The sequence below is a fragment of the Brachyhypopomus gauderio genome, chromosome 18 (assembly GCF_052324685.1).
Source record: "Brachyhypopomus gauderio isolate BG-103 chromosome 18, BGAUD_0.2, whole genome shotgun sequence".
NCBI classification, from domain to species: Eukaryota; Metazoa; Chordata; class Actinopteri; order Gymnotiformes; family Hypopomidae; genus Brachyhypopomus; species Brachyhypopomus gauderio.
Window position 1 is genome coordinate 18,889,068 of NC_135228.1, and position 17,268 is coordinate 18,906,335.

At 48.6% G+C, this 17,268-nt stretch overlaps 1 protein-coding gene across 8 annotated transcripts in view; it reads right to left on the reverse strand.

Annotated features, from left to right (window-relative positions):
• Positions 1 to 17,268, reverse strand: part of tnksa (tankyrase, TRF1-interacting ankyrin-related ADP-ribose polymerase a) — a 72,318-nt gene that overhangs the window by 29,279 nt on the left and 25,771 nt on the right. For 7 of the 8 annotated variants that reach the window (XM_076980842.1, XM_076980846.1, XM_076980844.1 and 4 more), the window contains 2 exons: positions 13,805 to 13,841; positions 11,760 to 11,835 (listed from right to left, as the gene is read on the reverse strand). The exons of the other annotated variant lie outside the window; for it this stretch is intronic. In XM_076980842.1, the coding sequence (XP_076836957.1) occupies positions 11,760 to 11,835; positions 13,805 to 13,841 (113 nt within the window). The remainder of the gene's footprint in view (positions 1 to 11,759; positions 11,836 to 13,804; positions 13,842 to 17,268) is intronic. 8 annotated transcript variants of the gene reach the window in all.

The window sequence follows — 17,268 nt, forward strand, 5'->3', positions numbered from 1 at the left end:
CTTCCATAAACAACACTTCTGGCCAGACATTTCTGAACAGTAGATGGGCATGCCTGGATTCCACTGGTTTTGTGCCAGTTCTGAGCTGATGGCACTGCTGGACGTCTGATTTTGAAGGGACGGGATATGCTTTCATCTGCACTGCAGCATCTACTGTGTCTACAGTCCTCAACGTCGCCAGTGTCTTTGTGTTTCTTCATCTTGAAGCCCCAGTGTTCTTTGAAATCTTTTGAAATCTGGGAGAGACCTTGCTGATGCAGGATAACTACATTGTGTCTTGTTGCTGTGCTCAGTCTCACCATGGTGCATGATGACCTGTGAAAGTCTCCTTTCCACTATATACATATACTTCAGTGTGGTACTCCTACTTTCTATACAACACCTCACCACTAAACAACACTATATGAAAACAGAAAAGCTCACATGTTCAAAACGTTTTGACGGATAGCAAATTTATTTCTTTTCATGATCTGGTCTGGATAAATTTACATAATCTACAATTCAAATGAAGTCAGTACTGTCTAAGGTAAATATCACCTTCAAAAACGCTCAACAGTAATCCCCCAGCTGATTCAATAGAACGTATTCCATTAGATATGGATATCACACATCATAAATTACATTAATTGGGAGCAACACAGACCCACACTCCTACTGCCCTCTAAGCACTCCTGAGAGTTTTCACGCTCAGTGGACCTGCTCACCCATACAACAGTTCTGGCACTCTGTCACAGATTTTATATCCCTCACCTTGGGCTGCAGCATTCTGCTATCCCCATGTGCTTTGCCTGCTGGGAAACTATACAAATATGTATATTCAGTACACTAACCCCAATCCCAAACCATTGCCAAGAAAACTCTCTGGAAGCACAGGAATTCTATAAATATTACACACAGGAAATCTTACTCCTGGACAAAGCATTAAACTCTTATTACTGAATAAACACGCCAATAAACTAAGCACCTAATTAAGTCTGCATGTGTCATCCCTGCAACAATCTGACATTACATGTTGCCAAAATGTCTCAGCGGGGCAACTCGTTAATCACCGTTAGTGTTGACCATACTAAATATTTTATGTTCTATCTATTCTTTATGAAAAGAAGCTCCTGTGGTGGACTATGCAAGCAACCTGCCTGCATCATAATAACTGAGTCATAAGGCTAGGTCTCCATGGTGACACATTTGTACTGAAGGTTTGGCTATACTCGGTCTCATAAGCTCCTCCCACCAGTGCGTTTGTTACAGAAAGAACTGAGGGCTTGCAAAAGGTGTATGTACGATGTTCATCCCCTTACATGCCCAGAGATGATACGTAAACAAAACAAATGCTGCTAGCAATTGAATTTGCTTCAAATACACAGCAACCTAATTCGAGAGGTATCACCACGGATATAACGTTCAGATCTCCTTTTGTGACAACTACAAAAACATATTGTTTTTACAGACACAATGTGCCAAGGAAAACAACTCCATACAGAAGTTAATTTCCCGGCCTGGGTTGTAAAAATGATCCCTACTTAAAACGTCGTCTGTTTCGGGGGCCATTTGTAAAAGCTGTCGTTCGGATCAAATGTGGGAAAAGTGTCAGGTAACTGGTGCGAGGCGGGAGGCCCTAGCCGGGCCCGACTTGGAATCAGTGTAGCAGGACACCTTTTTCCCAGCATCACCTGGGGCTCAGGAGCAAATAAGGCAGGAGCATTGAGCAGATCAGCCCACAGGGGTGTGCAGGTCTTCTGGAGCTCCAGGCAGCCAAGCTGCCAATAAAGCACAAATTACTGGGCAAATACAAAGAGACTCACATGCACCTCAAAGAATATTAAATGACAAAGTCTATTACTATGCACAAACCCGGGTGTTGTGTTTGTGAAGGGGGGGAGGGGAAAGTCAACGACAAAGAAAAGATCAGTGGGAACTTTAATGAGAGCGCAAACAAAGAAAAAAAAAAACCTCTCGTTAGGGGAGAGAGACAGACAGACAGACAGAGAGAGAGAGAGAGAGAGAGAGAGAGAGAGAGAGAGAGAGAGAGAGAGAGAGAGAGAGAACATGAAACGGTTCAGTGACTCTCACAGATGGAGCCGGTGATTGCTGCTGCAGCCGCCACGCTCAGCCCTCCATCAGGAGCGAGAGAGAACACAAATCCAGAGCAAACAAGAGCAGAGCCCAGTCGCAGGGAGCTGATTTAGATGCAGGGCAGAGAGAAGCTTCTCCCGCTGCCCGTGAGGCACATTACCATCATATTTCAAGCACCGCCAGGACGGAGCGCGCGGGTGCAGAGGAGGAAACAGCCAGCGAGGAAGAAGCCAGTGTGCCTCCCTGCCCCCAGTGTGTGTTTCCAACGGTAGGAAAATGACTCTTTGTTCCCGTTTCTCATTCTCCCCTCGCTTTGCCATGGAGGATTGTGACCTGTAACCATGCCAACAGCGAGTGCTTACCCACAGCTGTTGCCAGGGCCATGCCGTGAGCCATAACTACAGGAGAGAGAAAAAAAAAACCCAGGTGGACCCGAAAGCACCATCAAGCCCTTCTGCCAAAGTGATCCTCCCAGCGAGATGGGGGCGAAGCGGGCTCCGCACCCTGGCGCTGGGTTAAGGTAAACACTGGAGCCCAGCATGGAGCAGGACCAGCCAGAGAACGCCCGGGCGCACGGCAGCTAGACACGGGCGGAGTGGGTCAATAAAGACATTAGCCATCTCTCACTACATTTCAGAGGGGAACAAGAACGCTCTCTCCCATCCATTTAGACCCACTCTCCAAATTACACTGAAGCCTGTTTACTGCATGCGTGTCTAATAAAGCGGCCCATGGGTCCCTCGGGGAAGGGAGGTGGTGGGGGACTGTATTTCCTCACTGCATTCACCTCAATTAACAGCAATCTCCATGGAGTCCTGGCACCTCTAACGACCAAGCAGGGCCCTGCTGGTGCTATTTCTGAGCACGGTCCGTGAGGGTCCTGGCTCCCCCCCCCCGAGCTTCCTTCCAAGCCTCCAAGGTGCTGCCAAATATGGGTGTGTTGTGTGATTAAGTGGAATAAAGTGGCATGGAGACCATGAGATGGGAGGGGGGCCGACAGCCATGCCCTGCCCTCTAGGCTGGGGTTCTGCATCCGCCTACGCACGACAGGGCCCACAACAAGCAGAGCAGACACCATGTACGTCTTCATTTCAGGATATACAGGGAAATGTGATGGGTTCAGGACAGTAGCCACGGCAACGAGTGCTCCCCACTCATTTAATGTTTGTGTCTTTCGTCCGGCTGAACACCCTTCCCATCACCATCCTATGCTGGTGAAAGCAGTTTTAGCACACACCTACTGCAGAACGAGAGAGAGAGAGAGAGAGAGAGAGAGAGAGAGAGAGAGAGAGAGAGAGAGAGAGAGAGAGAGAGAGAGAGAGAGAGAGAGATGCCATACTGTCCCCAACTTTAAAGTGTACCTTCTCAAAATCAGCAACTCACATTCTTGCTTAATTTGCATATAAAAGCAACATAAAGTCAAGGAGGCAGGTGGTAGTTCTGAAAGGTGAAACTGTTACTGTCACTAATTACTGCCTCATTCATGCCGGTCACTTCTAAATATACACGCATTTAACATCAACTGAATAATTCTACCACTTCAAAAAGAAATCTCACAAAAATCCAAGCCTAGCTCTCATGGTAAAAGGCGGTTTTCAGCATTGACCTTACAAATCTCCCAACACTTCTAAAATAATCTACTGCAGCAGCCCTAGAATAAATGCTGTGGAGAAGGAGAGTAATCACGTATCCTGGTGATCACCCCACCCGTTAATCGAGTAATGAGCTAAAAAATGGTTTTACTGTATTAAGGAGCAATAGTAAATAATCAAAATACACCTCACATGTGCAGAAACCTCTGTTTGTGAATGGAAGACATCAGACATTATTTTTGTCAAAGTGATTGTAGACGGTATACTGATCCAATCAATGGCAGAATAGTTTGGTTTATACTAGTGCTGTCAATTCCAGGTGCCGCGATTAAAAGTCCTCACCAGGATTTTGCTCAGGCTTCCTGGATTGTGTTGATTCCACTAATTTTACCTGGATTGCTAATGAGAAAATCTAGCAAGCTTGAGCAAAATCCTGGTGAGGACTTTTAATCGCGGCACCTGGAATTGACAGCACTAGTTTATACACAAACAACATAAACCAGGTAATCTAAATCCCAGGTAGTAGACCTCAACATCTGTGTGAAAGTGTTTTTTTTAATCAGCTAGTTTATGTATATTATGGTATATTTGTTCAATCAGTTCATTCAAAATACAACTGCATGTAACGCAACTCCAGTTGCACATACCCAAAAATGCTAATTCTAAGTCTCTACCAATAAACATGATTAGAAATCGCTCTGGAACAATTCAGAAATCTCACGTAGCTAACAGACCGGCTCCTCTAACCTTGTGTGACATAGCAGCAGCTTGACTGCCGGCCCTCCCAGGTTATGCACGAGCACCCTGCTGCGTGAAGCTCTGCTATCTCTGCAGTGACGACCACAGCACCATGGTGCAGGCTGCTCGCTCTCTGGCCGTGTTCAACCTTCTGCTTTTAAGTAAACATATTTGTCCATCATCTTCAGCACAACCTGCCTGACCTTACTGCTGTGAAGATACTGGATTCTGGGAGCTTATTCATAGCCTCTCTGTGTTGCTATTGTTTCAAGAAAATGCACAAAAATACTTCAAAAAGTCACTTTTGGCTTCATTTCATCCTCCCGCCTTCTACAGTAGAAGTAATACAACATAGCTTTGCTTTAATGTTGTTTTGGTATGTTTCCGCATTCTGTCTGTTTATCTTTTGAACCTGTTTTTGGTTTCATGGCTATTCTTCACATAAGGCACCATGAGTAAGAACAGTGCGGGTACAGTTATATGGATTAAGAGAAGCTTCACTGATAAGAATTTGCATCACTGATTTTTAATCATCGAGATACTTGTGTTTCTTGCAGAGTCATTTCAGCCCTAATTTATTCTAAAGCATTCTCCGGTAAGTATTTATTTGATCACCATAGCCCATCGATATAAGCCCTACACCAATCCACTATAGAGAAGGCAAACTATCTGTCTTTCACCAGGCTTACATTCTCTGAAATGACCAATCTGAGACTGATCAGGAATCAGATGTGGGTGCCCTAAGGGTCGTGAGGTTCAAGCCACTGAGCTTGCAGACACGAGACGCTTACTTGTGATACTCAGATTTTTGCATGTAAAGGCTATGAAAGGTCAGACAGAGGCTTGTAGTACTCTGAGAGAGTAAACGAGATGAGCATCAGCACAAACCAGGACAGATGCAACCGGGCATCTGCATGGGCTAACCCCGGACGTTCAGGTTGTGGACATTAACATTCCACATCAAGCACACATCCAGGAGCAAGCAGAGGAGAAAGAGTAGAAAGAAAACAGAGAGAGAGAGTGTAAAATGAAAAGGTCACTTGCTCTCCATGAAAGATCTGTGACATGATTTATGGGCTTTGCAGCAAGCCCGGGCTAAGTGATTGGTTTCTCCTAGGGCGCTGCACAAGGCAGGGCGATAATACGTACCATTGTGCTGTGTTAATGACACAGGTCCATTATTTTCAAGCCAGAGTCAAGCCAGGTCGCACACAATAGCGTGTGTGCTTTCACTCTCGCACACACGCCGTTTGCTTTTATGTCCTGTGTTTGGAGATTTCCCTTAACTGGTCGGATCACACTCTCAAATTCTTTCCTGGAGCAGAAGCAGAAACTAAGTGATTCCAGTTCACATGCGGCTGAGACACCACGAGCAGGGTCGCAGGCTGACGCCAGCCCCGTCCACGCAGACGCAGCGGGTGTGAGGAATAAAACTGGAAATTTCCCTTAATTCATTTAGAATATTTACTGCCTTCAGAAACTGCTTTCACCTGCAAGGGAACTGTCTATAAATCTGGCATCAGCAGCATGGATCATTAACATGGTTCTGATGAAATGGCCAAAATGCTGCACCGGCCTTCAAACTCAACAATAAAATGGTGACTAATATACTTCCACCATGCCAAACCATCGTCCCAAAAAAATAACGTCATGTGAGAGGTGTGCGGGTGGATCGCTCATGTACTGATTAAAACCATAGCACTATGCAAAACTATAAGCCATTTATCAGGATAATAACTAATTATTGGCATGGAAAAAACTACATCACAAATCAACACCACAGTAACACATTTGTGCATCTTCCAAGATAACACCAAACGCACTGACACACAATTAAATGAACACAAAGAGAGTGTTCTTACAACACACCCCCAATCTCAACACGTCTGAAGCTGTGACCAGTCTGTGCAGGGCAGAGCTGAGCCCTAACCTCAACACAACTTACAAAGACTCTGTAGGCTCTCTTCGATAGGGGGAGGAAGAATTTACTATGGTGCCCCTTGATGAATCCTTTCAAACACAATTTTCTTGGCTGCCTAAGCCACACAGTACTGTATTGTCTCCACTATTTGGGGGGTGGGGGGGCTACCCTAAACGGCCACCTCCACAGGACAGCTGTTATATCAGTGCAGTCCCACTCCCCGGTCCTACCCCCTTCTCTCTCCCCTTCAGCCCCGTAAACCAGGCCTGCGAGTGATCCGTGAGAGGCCAAGCGGCTCCGTTCTTCAAGCCAAGCAGGCCAGGGAAGCGTGCCGCACGGCTTTAGAGCCATGATGAGGGGGTTATATGAGGCCCGGTGGGGGCGGAGCTCTACTGCGATCCCTAACCCCACGTCTCCGTCTTCTGTTAGTGGCTCGTCTTCTGCTGAGGTGTGAGCTCCCCTGGTGATGTTCCTTTTCACTGATGAGAAGACTGAAGAAGCCAATAGTGTACCGGGCAGATCCGAAGGTCTTCGGTGTTGGCATAGTTCAACAATGGCACGTCTTGTTAGCCATGCCAGAAGAGAGGGGCGCTTGAAAATCACCCAAGGTGACCACCGTCCGTTACCCAACATCGAGCTTTACCAGACAAAAGCAGTTCAAACCGGTCCTGATAATCACAACAGTCGGACATGCCCAAGGTCGCGTGGTCGAGGTCTTACGCTGCCGCCGTTTCCAGGCAGATCTTCACACCAAGACGAGACTGCAGCAGAACATCCATCAGCCTCCACACCATGGGTTAAAGTGGAGCAGGCGCTCACGCAGGTCCCGCCTCATCCCGCACGGGTCCGAAGTGGATGGAGCTGAATACAGAGCAGCTGGAGATGCCTCAGTGAGGGCCACTCCAGCCAAGAAACACTAGGAGAACAAGGCTGTCCAGAAAATAGCATCTGTGGGGGAAACTGCCTTCACAAAGAACATGTCCAAAAGGGTGGAACCATGCAGTAAGCATGAGGGATCCTCAAAAAATTGGTTCAAAGGACGAAAGAAGAAAATGACTGAACCTGTTACTGAAGAAAGCACTTCTGAAACACACCGTGACACAGAATATCAAAATAAGCTTGTTGCACAGCTAAATCAAAGAAGGCAGTATCGGTTTTGTGGTGCATCGAGCAGAAACCTTGGAACTTACACTCTTCACAAAGAGATGCTGCATGGAAACATCAAGTTTCAATTTCCAGTGCAGAAAATAACTGTCAAGATTCTTTCCCTTCTAGGTACCATGGGGTTCTGGAAAAAGAATCTCAGCATAAAACCTATAAGAAATTAGAAGAAAATAGCACCTGCTTAGCTCTGGGCCTCAGGACCGACAGAGACTGGCAGAGTAGCACAAATTCAGATGATGAACAGCTTCATTCGAAGGAAAAAAAGCTTCAATCTAATCTGTAGGAGAAGAAAAACATACCTGAAGGCGGAAATTCCATGACAGATAGACAACAAAATATTATACCAGCCAAGAGCCAAGTTTTCTTAAATAATTTCCCGTGAGAGATTAAGAACGGGCATTACTCTCGCTCTCTGTATTGTTTATCAACACTGTGATGCCTAAAACTCGCCTGCATAAATGTTCAAAGACAACAGAAATTTAAACACCACCCTTGGACGGCAAAGACATGAATGCATGGAATCTGTGGGTTTACATAGACTGAACTGACAGGGCCACAGCGCCTTGAGCTTTAACACAAAACCTGACATGCTCCAAATGCATCGACTCAGGAATCATTTTCTTCAAGTTGTTCTGCATCTAAAACACCACTAATTGTAAAGCAAAGAAAGCGACAAAGCACAGAGTATAAAAGACATGACGTTCCTTCTGAAACACCACAGAGTGTGTCACGAGCAGGACACCGATGCCCTGCGCCAGCGTTCTTCAACTGCCCTGTGATGAGAACGCCATTCCAGCACAGCACGCTAGAGAAGTGATAATGGAAACTCATTTGCACCAGTTGTGTGTGTGCGCGCCTGTGTGTGTGTGTGTGTGTTGCGGCCGAGGCGAGCTGCCTGCCAGGACGACCGAACAGTGTGCTCCTCTCTCATCACCCCTCATTAGGAGAGCGATCGAAAGCACCACTGGCCTGCAGGTACACGCTGCAATGCCTAATGGGATATGCACTGAAGAGTGGCCAAGGACTGCATTAGCCCTATTAAAAATAGCCTGGATCCTAAATTGCACCTCCCTTACAGGTCGATATATACATACACACTTTCTAAGAAAAGTACGTCAGTGCAACCGCATAAAAGTAAAAATATTTGAATGAATTCCTCCTTAAGAACTCAATAAGAACCGAATAACTGAACCGAAATTGTTTTTCCGAAGCAGTGAGACTCACGTGAGGCACGTTTACAGCACAGCAGAGGGGCTGGTGAAGAGCAGGGGGAACTGTGGACCTGATGACATCTGGTCCAGCAGACAGGACGGTGGCCAGCCGAGCCGGTGCGGAACAAACCCGCGAAAGCATCATCGGTACCGGCACGCTGGAGCGATGGGGTTGGGCACCAGAGCAGGGAGCGCTGCGTGGGGGCCCGGAGATGGTGGGAGGAGAGGCCAGTGAGGGCTGCCACTGGGCAGGAGAGCAGAGCACAGCCACTCCAGGCCTACAGGGGGCGCACTGGCGACACCTCCATGCATGGTTTACAAGGAGCTCGACAGCTTTTGTTCTTTCTTGGTTAAAGATGCTCTCAGGGACAGGGGCAGTAAGAAAATAACTTTCTTTAAAAAACAATTCAACAGATACGAGCACTGCCAAAGACACTCATTCACAGGAACGGGAGCTTGTGTAGAGGATTTATCCCCCCAACCTTACAGAAGGTACAGATAAAACAAGGTGGCGATCCACTGTAAAATTGAGTAAGCATTCATCAAGCGGACACTGCCGCTATTGCTAATGCTAGCCTCCCGCAGGACTTCACCCACAGCTCAGTTCAAGTCAGTACAGGCTGCTGTGATAAACGGTGAGCAAACAATTCAGTAGATGATGCCATCGAAAAAGAGGTTTGCTGCAGGAAGCCAAGTAGGCTTTTCTCTCTTTAGAAACGCCATAAAACAAATCAGAGCAGCACACCACTGCAGGCAGAGGAAAGAGAGGCAGCAACATCCATTCAGCAGTGAGGTGAAAACAGGCTGGGCGGGAACACGCAGCAGCGTCCAGTAGCGAGGGCCGTATCTCGGCGGCGAGGGCCACACCTCGGCAGCTAACTAACAGCAGCTGTTACAATAAAACAGGCAGGTATTGGGGGAGACAGCGCTAGGTGACGTTAGCGTGAAGCCAGGGAAACGAAGCAGAGGCTACAAAGCTGGATTCTCTGAGCTGCTTGTGAGAGCAACCTCGGGGCGGAGCCAGGGCAACCTCGGGGCGGAGCCAGGGCAACCTCGGGGCGGAGCCAGGGCAACCTCGGGGCGGTGGTCAAGCTGCTGTTAGGCAGCTGGTGTGGGTTGTGCTCTCTCCTCACAATGGGGGCTCTCTGCAGGTCTACAGGTCAGCTCCTCCCTTTCCAGAGGGGGTCGGTGGCTGCTTGAAGGAGCGGACACCTGAACACGGAGTCACGCGCCTGCACTGCCACGGAGTCAAGAGCAGCACCAGTGAGCAGCCTGCAGGTCCACAGGCCCAGAGAAAGAGCACTGCAGCACGGAGACAGAGAAGGAGAAAGGGAACGAAACAGGAGCGCCAGCAGCCCACTAAAGAAGGTGTTCTCCTGGAAGAGGAGGGCTGGAGATCGTCGAGCCGCAGTGTAGTGTTCACGTCTGCAGACGTAACCCATCCCTGCGCTGGCCCCAATCGTCATAAACGCTCTTGCGGCTAAAACCGATTAAAACGGAAACGGGAAACGGCATCGGGGCAGCGAGAGCGGAGCATACGACGACACAATTTACTTTACATCATTAACGTGACAAACGTCTAGAACAAAACAGCCATTGCCCTTGACAGCGTGAAGAATGAAGAGGTTGGAGCCGCTGCCCAAGGCATGAGGCCAGGTGTGTGTCGGGCAGCTGGACGGAGAGGCCAGACACCGATGAACACAAATGAGGAAGCAGGAGAAAAGCACTAAAACACGAACTCAAATACCTCATATTTACACAATACATATAAATGGTATAAAGGTTGCCATTTCATTTCATAATACTAGGAGAGAATGTAACTATTGACTTTAAGCCTCAAATTCAAATCACCTAAATTCAGTTAAGTTCTCAAATTAAGGAAATAAATAAATAAATAAAATGGACCAAGAGTAGCATCTCATGGAACAAAATACGAAATGCTTGGCACAAGCCAATGTGAAACTACCATGAGTTCAGTCTGCTTCTGGGCTTTGGGGAACCTGTCATACACAACACCAGCTTCAAAATGCTGTCTTAACAGACATTATTCTTCAATTATTAAGAAGGGTGAGTGTAGGAACGAGAACGTAGGGCCAGTGAAATTTATGTGCAAAAGAAGTAACACTGTCGCAAAGGGACACTTTCACAAGCTGCTCTCTACATCATCAGCAGTGTGTGCAAGAGACGGCACAGTTTCTGTGATGATATCAAATGACATTTTAAAGAGAAGACATATGAAGGAGTCGATGCTTAATAAATATGCCTGAGGCAGGCCCTCAGCTGGCCAAATCAAGCCCCACATCTAACCCTTTCCAGTCCGGTACTGCTTATCGTGGGTTGTGGAACAGGACATTCATAAATATTCATACGCAAATAACTACTTTTAAATCTGGCCTACCTTTCACTGACATAACCTTTAAAAATGAAAAGGGTAAAAAGGTTCCACGGCAATAGAAAGATTTGTTGCGTTGAATACAAAAATAATTCCTCTTAAAATACTGAAAACCGTGGACCACATACAGTCAACAAGTAGATGCAATAAACAAGACAACATTTTCTGGCAACTGTATACAGATGGTGCTGCTATCATCTCTCTTGATGATGTAATTACCCTACAACCTTCAAATATATGTGTGTGAGTGTGCTCGTGTGTGTTTAGGGGAGGATAAGTTAATAATGAAGAAACGTTGAATGCATAATGAATACATGCTTTCTCTTAATGTCTACCTAACCGATGCAGTATACCGTATTCGGCTGTCACAGGAGAACCCAACGGCAGTATTTTTCCGAGGTCTCCGTTTGACACACCGCTTATCGTCGATGACACACTCAATTGAATGGAGGCTCGAGACAACAGGGCCTGTCAAGACTAGCGACACATCTGATAAGAAATTAAAATGAGATAAGATTCCAAAACTGATGTCTATGCATCTGCTTTGGCGAGGGCGTTTCTCATTTCCACTCGAGTTGACGGCCTTCGTCTGGCTAAAAGCCGCGTTTGATGAGCGTGGGTGCACGTGTCAGAAAGGGGGCGGCGGCGTGGGAGGGCGGGGCTCTTACCTTGCGCCCGTCGCTGGCGTGGCAGTTGACGTTGAGCGGGGTGAGCAGGGCCATGAGCTTCTCTTCATTTCCACTCCTGAAGCAGAGCAGCAGGTTATGGAGGGAAACACTGCAGAACCACTACAAGCACACTCGCGTTATTTGAGGAGGAGGAGACGCACAGATACGGGTTGGGGGTCTTTACGGGGCTGAGATCAGGAGAGTCGGCCGCCGAGGCTTCTGCCAGACCTCCTTTCTGAGGCACGGTGAAGAAAAACATCAATAATGGAGAGCGTGTTTATAGTTCAGCGGGGCACGCCAGCACTGCCCCACGCTGCTGCCGACACCTATGAGCAATGAGCACAAAAGGCTCTTTTCCTTTCTTTTTTTTCCCTGAGCCGTGCCTCGGCTAAGCAAACCTCCTCCTTCCAGAGTGGCGGCTCTCTGATGGGAAGCGCTGCACAGCGTCTGGGAGTGGGACCTCCAGCGCAGTGGGCACCGGCACCAGGTTCCTGCACCAGGTTCCTGCACCTGCTGCTCGCACACCCCCCGCAGCACATCGTCCAGGCCGAGACGGCAGGCCACACCGTCAGAGGTGCGGCGGGCTGCTAGGGCTATGCGTTGCATCTCGGCCTTTCTGGCACGTTTACTTTATATTTACAAATGCTACCCTGTTCCCAACAGAAGTGTGTAAGGTGTCGCAGCAATGGGCACTTTGTTTAAAAGCACAGTGCCGGCAGCCGTGGGTCCGTCCACTCTGTAGAGCGGGGCAGAAGGGCAGCTTTCTCCGTTCCCCCGCCCCGTGATTTGCCCGAGCGCACCACCACCACGAGACTAATTCCTCCCTCTTTGCCAGTGACTCCAGATAACCTGCTCCAGTGAAAATGGCAGTTTCGTTTAGCCGTGCATCGCCTCTCGGGCATCCCAAAAGCAGCGGCGGCCCGGGAGGATTAGAAGTGGAGAGAGGGTTTCATCAGTCTTCCTGATGTGCTTTCAGAAGCGTCCCCATCTCCAGGAGATTACTACCGAGCACCGCGCCGGGCCCGGGCCGCCAACGCAAGCAGCCGTCTGTCTGGCTGAAGTCTGCCCGTTTAATCTGTTCTCGGCGCCTGGAACGGATATTATACAGGTGCAGGTCTTATAAGTTAAGCGAGAAAGGAAGGCAGCTTTATTTTGCTGTTATGGGAAAAGAGGGACCAAGGCCAGCTTAATTCCTCTCCAGAAGCCCTGTGATCACACTGCTGGCTAATGCACTGGTGAGAATTTACGAGGTCTTTGTAGTTTCCCCTTTCCCACTCTCTCTCTCTCTCTCACGCTCTCTCTCTCTCTCTCCCTCACACTTGATCACTGCCGAACAACAAGAGCGCTGATTTGCACCCCACGCTGGAGGCTGGGCTATAAAATGAGGATGCAACAGGGTGGGGACGAGCGGAGCTGAAAAAGCACCTCGGACTTGGCATGACACGGCGCTTAAGGCCAGAGAACCATGGGGGGGGCTGCCTTTGTGCTTCTAGAGACGGGACCGTAAGAGGCGGGACTCTGCCCTGGTAAACAGACGATCGTGGCGGTCCCGCCCACGAGCAGCAGCGGTGTGCACACACACACACACGCACACACACACACACGAGAGGAAGAGCTCCGAGAGCGCCGTGGACAGGACAGCAGGTAGGACGGGGACGGGGAGCAGAGTGTCGAGCGGTGGCTTGCTGGGGCAGGCTGAGCGCGTTCAGCTGCGGCTAAAAACACTCACCCTCCGTTTTTGCCCGTCGTAGCAGAGGTGTCGATTAAAAACACCCACCGCGTCCCCGCTCACAGTACGGCACGCTGCCTTTAGCTTGATGCTAAACACAAGCCGTGCGTTGGCCACGAGGCGCCTTCCTTGTGTTCCCCATCCCCAGAGCCCCTCTGTATCCCCCCGGGCCATTACAGCCACACACACAACACCACCACAACACTGAATTAAACAGACACTCTGCCCCCTCCACCTCTTCCTCCGAGACAGCCAATAACACGACGACACCCCCGAGAGAGACGAGCAGGAACAAAAACACGGGGCATGTACTCACCTCGCCGCTTCCAGGAGTTCGTCCTTCTTGTATTCACCTAAGTGGTTGCAAAAAATCATGGTGTCAGAGGCGGGCAACGCGAAGGAGGCACAACAGCAGCAGGACGCCAGAGTCACGGAGCAGCGGCGGACCAGCGCCAGTCCCACGTCCAGCGCTAAACCCACACGCACGCGCTCGCTCGCGCGCACACATCAGCGGCACAGCCACGCGCCAGGACCCCGTCTCTCCTCCGTGTGTGTGTGTGTGTGTGTGTGTGTGTGTGTGTGTATCTGTTGCCACCCCCCCTCTCGCCTGAGGAAGCAGTGACGTCGAGTGTGGTCACAGCATCTCCGCGGCTCGGACGAGACGAGAAAACTGACGTGTATCCCCGTTCGTTCCTCAAACGGAACTGCTCGCCTTCCCGGACGGACGTTGGGGGGCTCTGGCCCCTCCCTCACGTGTCCACATCGAGGCGGTGTGCCCGAGAGCGCGTCTATTTTAACGTTCGCATGGGAGGAGCCGTTGCCGTGATAACACAACACAACAGAGGAGGGGAGGGGGGGGGGGATGTATAATAAACAGAACTGGGACGGCCCCCTTTTCCCTCCTCCCTTGCACGGAGGCGCACCTTTTAGCCAATCGGAAAAGGGCGGATAATTAAACACTGTTTACCCCCTCCCCTACATGTGCTCTCTCTCCGCCCACCAAAGGAGGAGGAGACAGAAGACGAGGAAGCATAAAAAGGGGAGAGGGAGGGCGAGAAAGAGAGAGAAAATGGGGAGAGAAGGAACTCAAAAGATGTAGAGGTAGACTTGACAACATTGCTTCAGGGGGCTGAGAACTACAGACAGATGGCTATGGGAAAACGTAGGCGCTGTGGTAAGAGCAAATTGGAGTGGGGGGGGGGGGGGGGGAGCTAAAATGCAAATGTCTGAAATATAGGCTGGAGTTGTGATGAGATGAGAACAAAGAGCCCATCAGTGCTGAGCTGAGACAAGAGTAATGAAGCAAACTGCCATGTGTTGGAGAGCCTCATTACGTCTCCACATTGGCCATGCCAGCCCGTCTGTGCACAGTCTCTCTCTGAGGCTGACGACCCCTCCACCCCAACCCCAACAATGTCTACCACAGCATTTACCCACAATCCCTAGACATTAAGTGTCGGGGAGGGGCACGGCACAGCACAGCCACTGCAGGGACTCTCCTGATCACCCTCCCCCACACTGACTGACACACACACACACACACACACACACACACACACCTGCATACATGCGCGCACACAGATTGGCAGATGACAGGCTTTGAGCTAGACTGAACAGACCGGAGGAGCAGAGAGTGATTAAAAGGCATCGTAAATTTCACTCTGTGTTACCAGCTTGGAACCTCACAGAAGGCTGCTGCACAGAGTGTGTGAGGGAGAGGAACAAACAACTCGACAGCAAGAACCTCCGAGCACAAGTCGGTGTGGGGCCTCTGCCCAGGAGGCAAAACAAGGCAGGTTCGGCGCGTCTCCTCGGCCTGCCGCACGGCTACAGGACAGCGGCGCTGCTAAGTAGCCGCTCCAGCGGGGAGGAGGACCAACTAAATTTAAGGCAACAACAGATGGTGAGGCAGACAAACATGAAGGATTCGGAGGCTGTTAATGAGCAGCCTGCCAAGTTGAGCAATCCCTTCATAATGGAAACAGAGCGGCTATTAGCCTCACCACCGCAGCCACACTCGAACGCGTCCGAGCCCCGCGGAGGCTTAGCTAGCCCACTCCGGCCAAATTAACTCCTCAACCATCTCAATTTCACACATTCTGCATATAAAACTCCATCCCTCTAAATGACACACACTGCTCATGCTTAATACTGCATATTTACACAGGAGGAGGGGCCTGACTGAATCATCATCATCCTCATCATCTACCAGGGGAATGAAAAACACATACAGAAATGTCATTTAATGCTGACTGGCATGCACTCGGAAATAAACAAACAGCTGCTGGTTTATTTTCCCATGAGCAGTGTCTCTACTAAACAGCTCCAACTCTGCTTTCTGCTGCCATGGCCCCAAACTCTAGAACTCCCTTCCAGAGGACCAGAGGGCTCCCAGTGATTTAGACACATTCAAGAAGAGAGCCAAGACCTTTTTATTCTGTAAAGCCTGTAAACAGACTTCCGTAATCTGTACATCAAGGGCGGCTACTTCCGCTTCTGTTTTACAATACATTTCTATTTAGCACATTTCTAACTCCTAATTACATTGTGTAATGTGTGTCCAAGTACTCACACCTTTCTTTTGTTCGTATTTTATTTTCTGTATTTTGTTAACTGTGTAAAAAAAAAAAAAAAGTAAATAAATATTATTGTTGTTGTCACTGTTGTTGCTTCTACTGCTATCAATATGGTTCCATTCTTTTCAAGGGCACCAATCTCAGAACAATCACAGCAACACAATGCACTGTTTATTTTTTGCAAATATTATCCTTTTCTTTACTGATTTTGCAAAGGGCTGCAATGTTCAAATGTGTCCGTTTGACAAATCACACTGTCACCATTTTCACAATCCCAAGTTTTTAATGCGTGCTGTGAGTGGGGCTGGGTACCCAAGTCGGTACTTTTAAGCATACCGACCAAATTACAATTTGCTATGTCAGTCGGATCCACCTTCGCAGGCTTCATTTCACGGCCGCATACATCATAAGGACCGTCCCATATAAAAACAAGGTGGCGCATCCTTGAAATGCGCACTAGACGCGCGTCTTCTTTTAACTGAATTCGGAGGATGCACCTAGTATCATTCTTAGCATTTGATTCCCCCACAAGACTTTAGTCACGCGCGAAGCCGCTATCGTAACAACGGAGCAGAGTCAGGCAAGTGGGACAGCAAGCGAGTTCCTTTTTACATGCTGGTTTAAGCAACGCTGACAAAGTTGACGAACAACAACAGAGTGCACCGAAACCTCTGCAGCCCACGTCAGCAGCACGTCAGCACCCTTCATCAATGAAGCTGACGGCCCATAGATGATGAATATTTAAGTTCCTCAACATCTTCAGATAATCAATGTACTAGCTGGTTGTGTTCTTGGAGAAATCGGGGCCGACATTACTATATCATTTTTACTAACTGGCCTGGGTCGAAATTGCATACTGGCATGCTATAGCTAAGGTAAACAAACAGTAATGTTACAAAAAAAATTTAAGCATGCGTGAAGCCTTACAATGAATCCAATATTTCAGTTTAATATTACAGTGTGATAGTGTAGTACAGGCAGTAGAGAAGGGTTTTATTTTGTGTATTGTGGTGAACGTAGCTGTGAGCATTCAGACTAATCTTACAGCTTCCAGGTCACTGTTGTTTAGATGACGATCTAAGGATATTTGGCTATCACACATGTTCACACAGGTCACACACATTTTTGCAGCATGACATTTTGTCCATCATGTGCTACCTAGTCCAACGCTTTTGTCCCAGCAAGTCAATCTGTAACCTTCCTT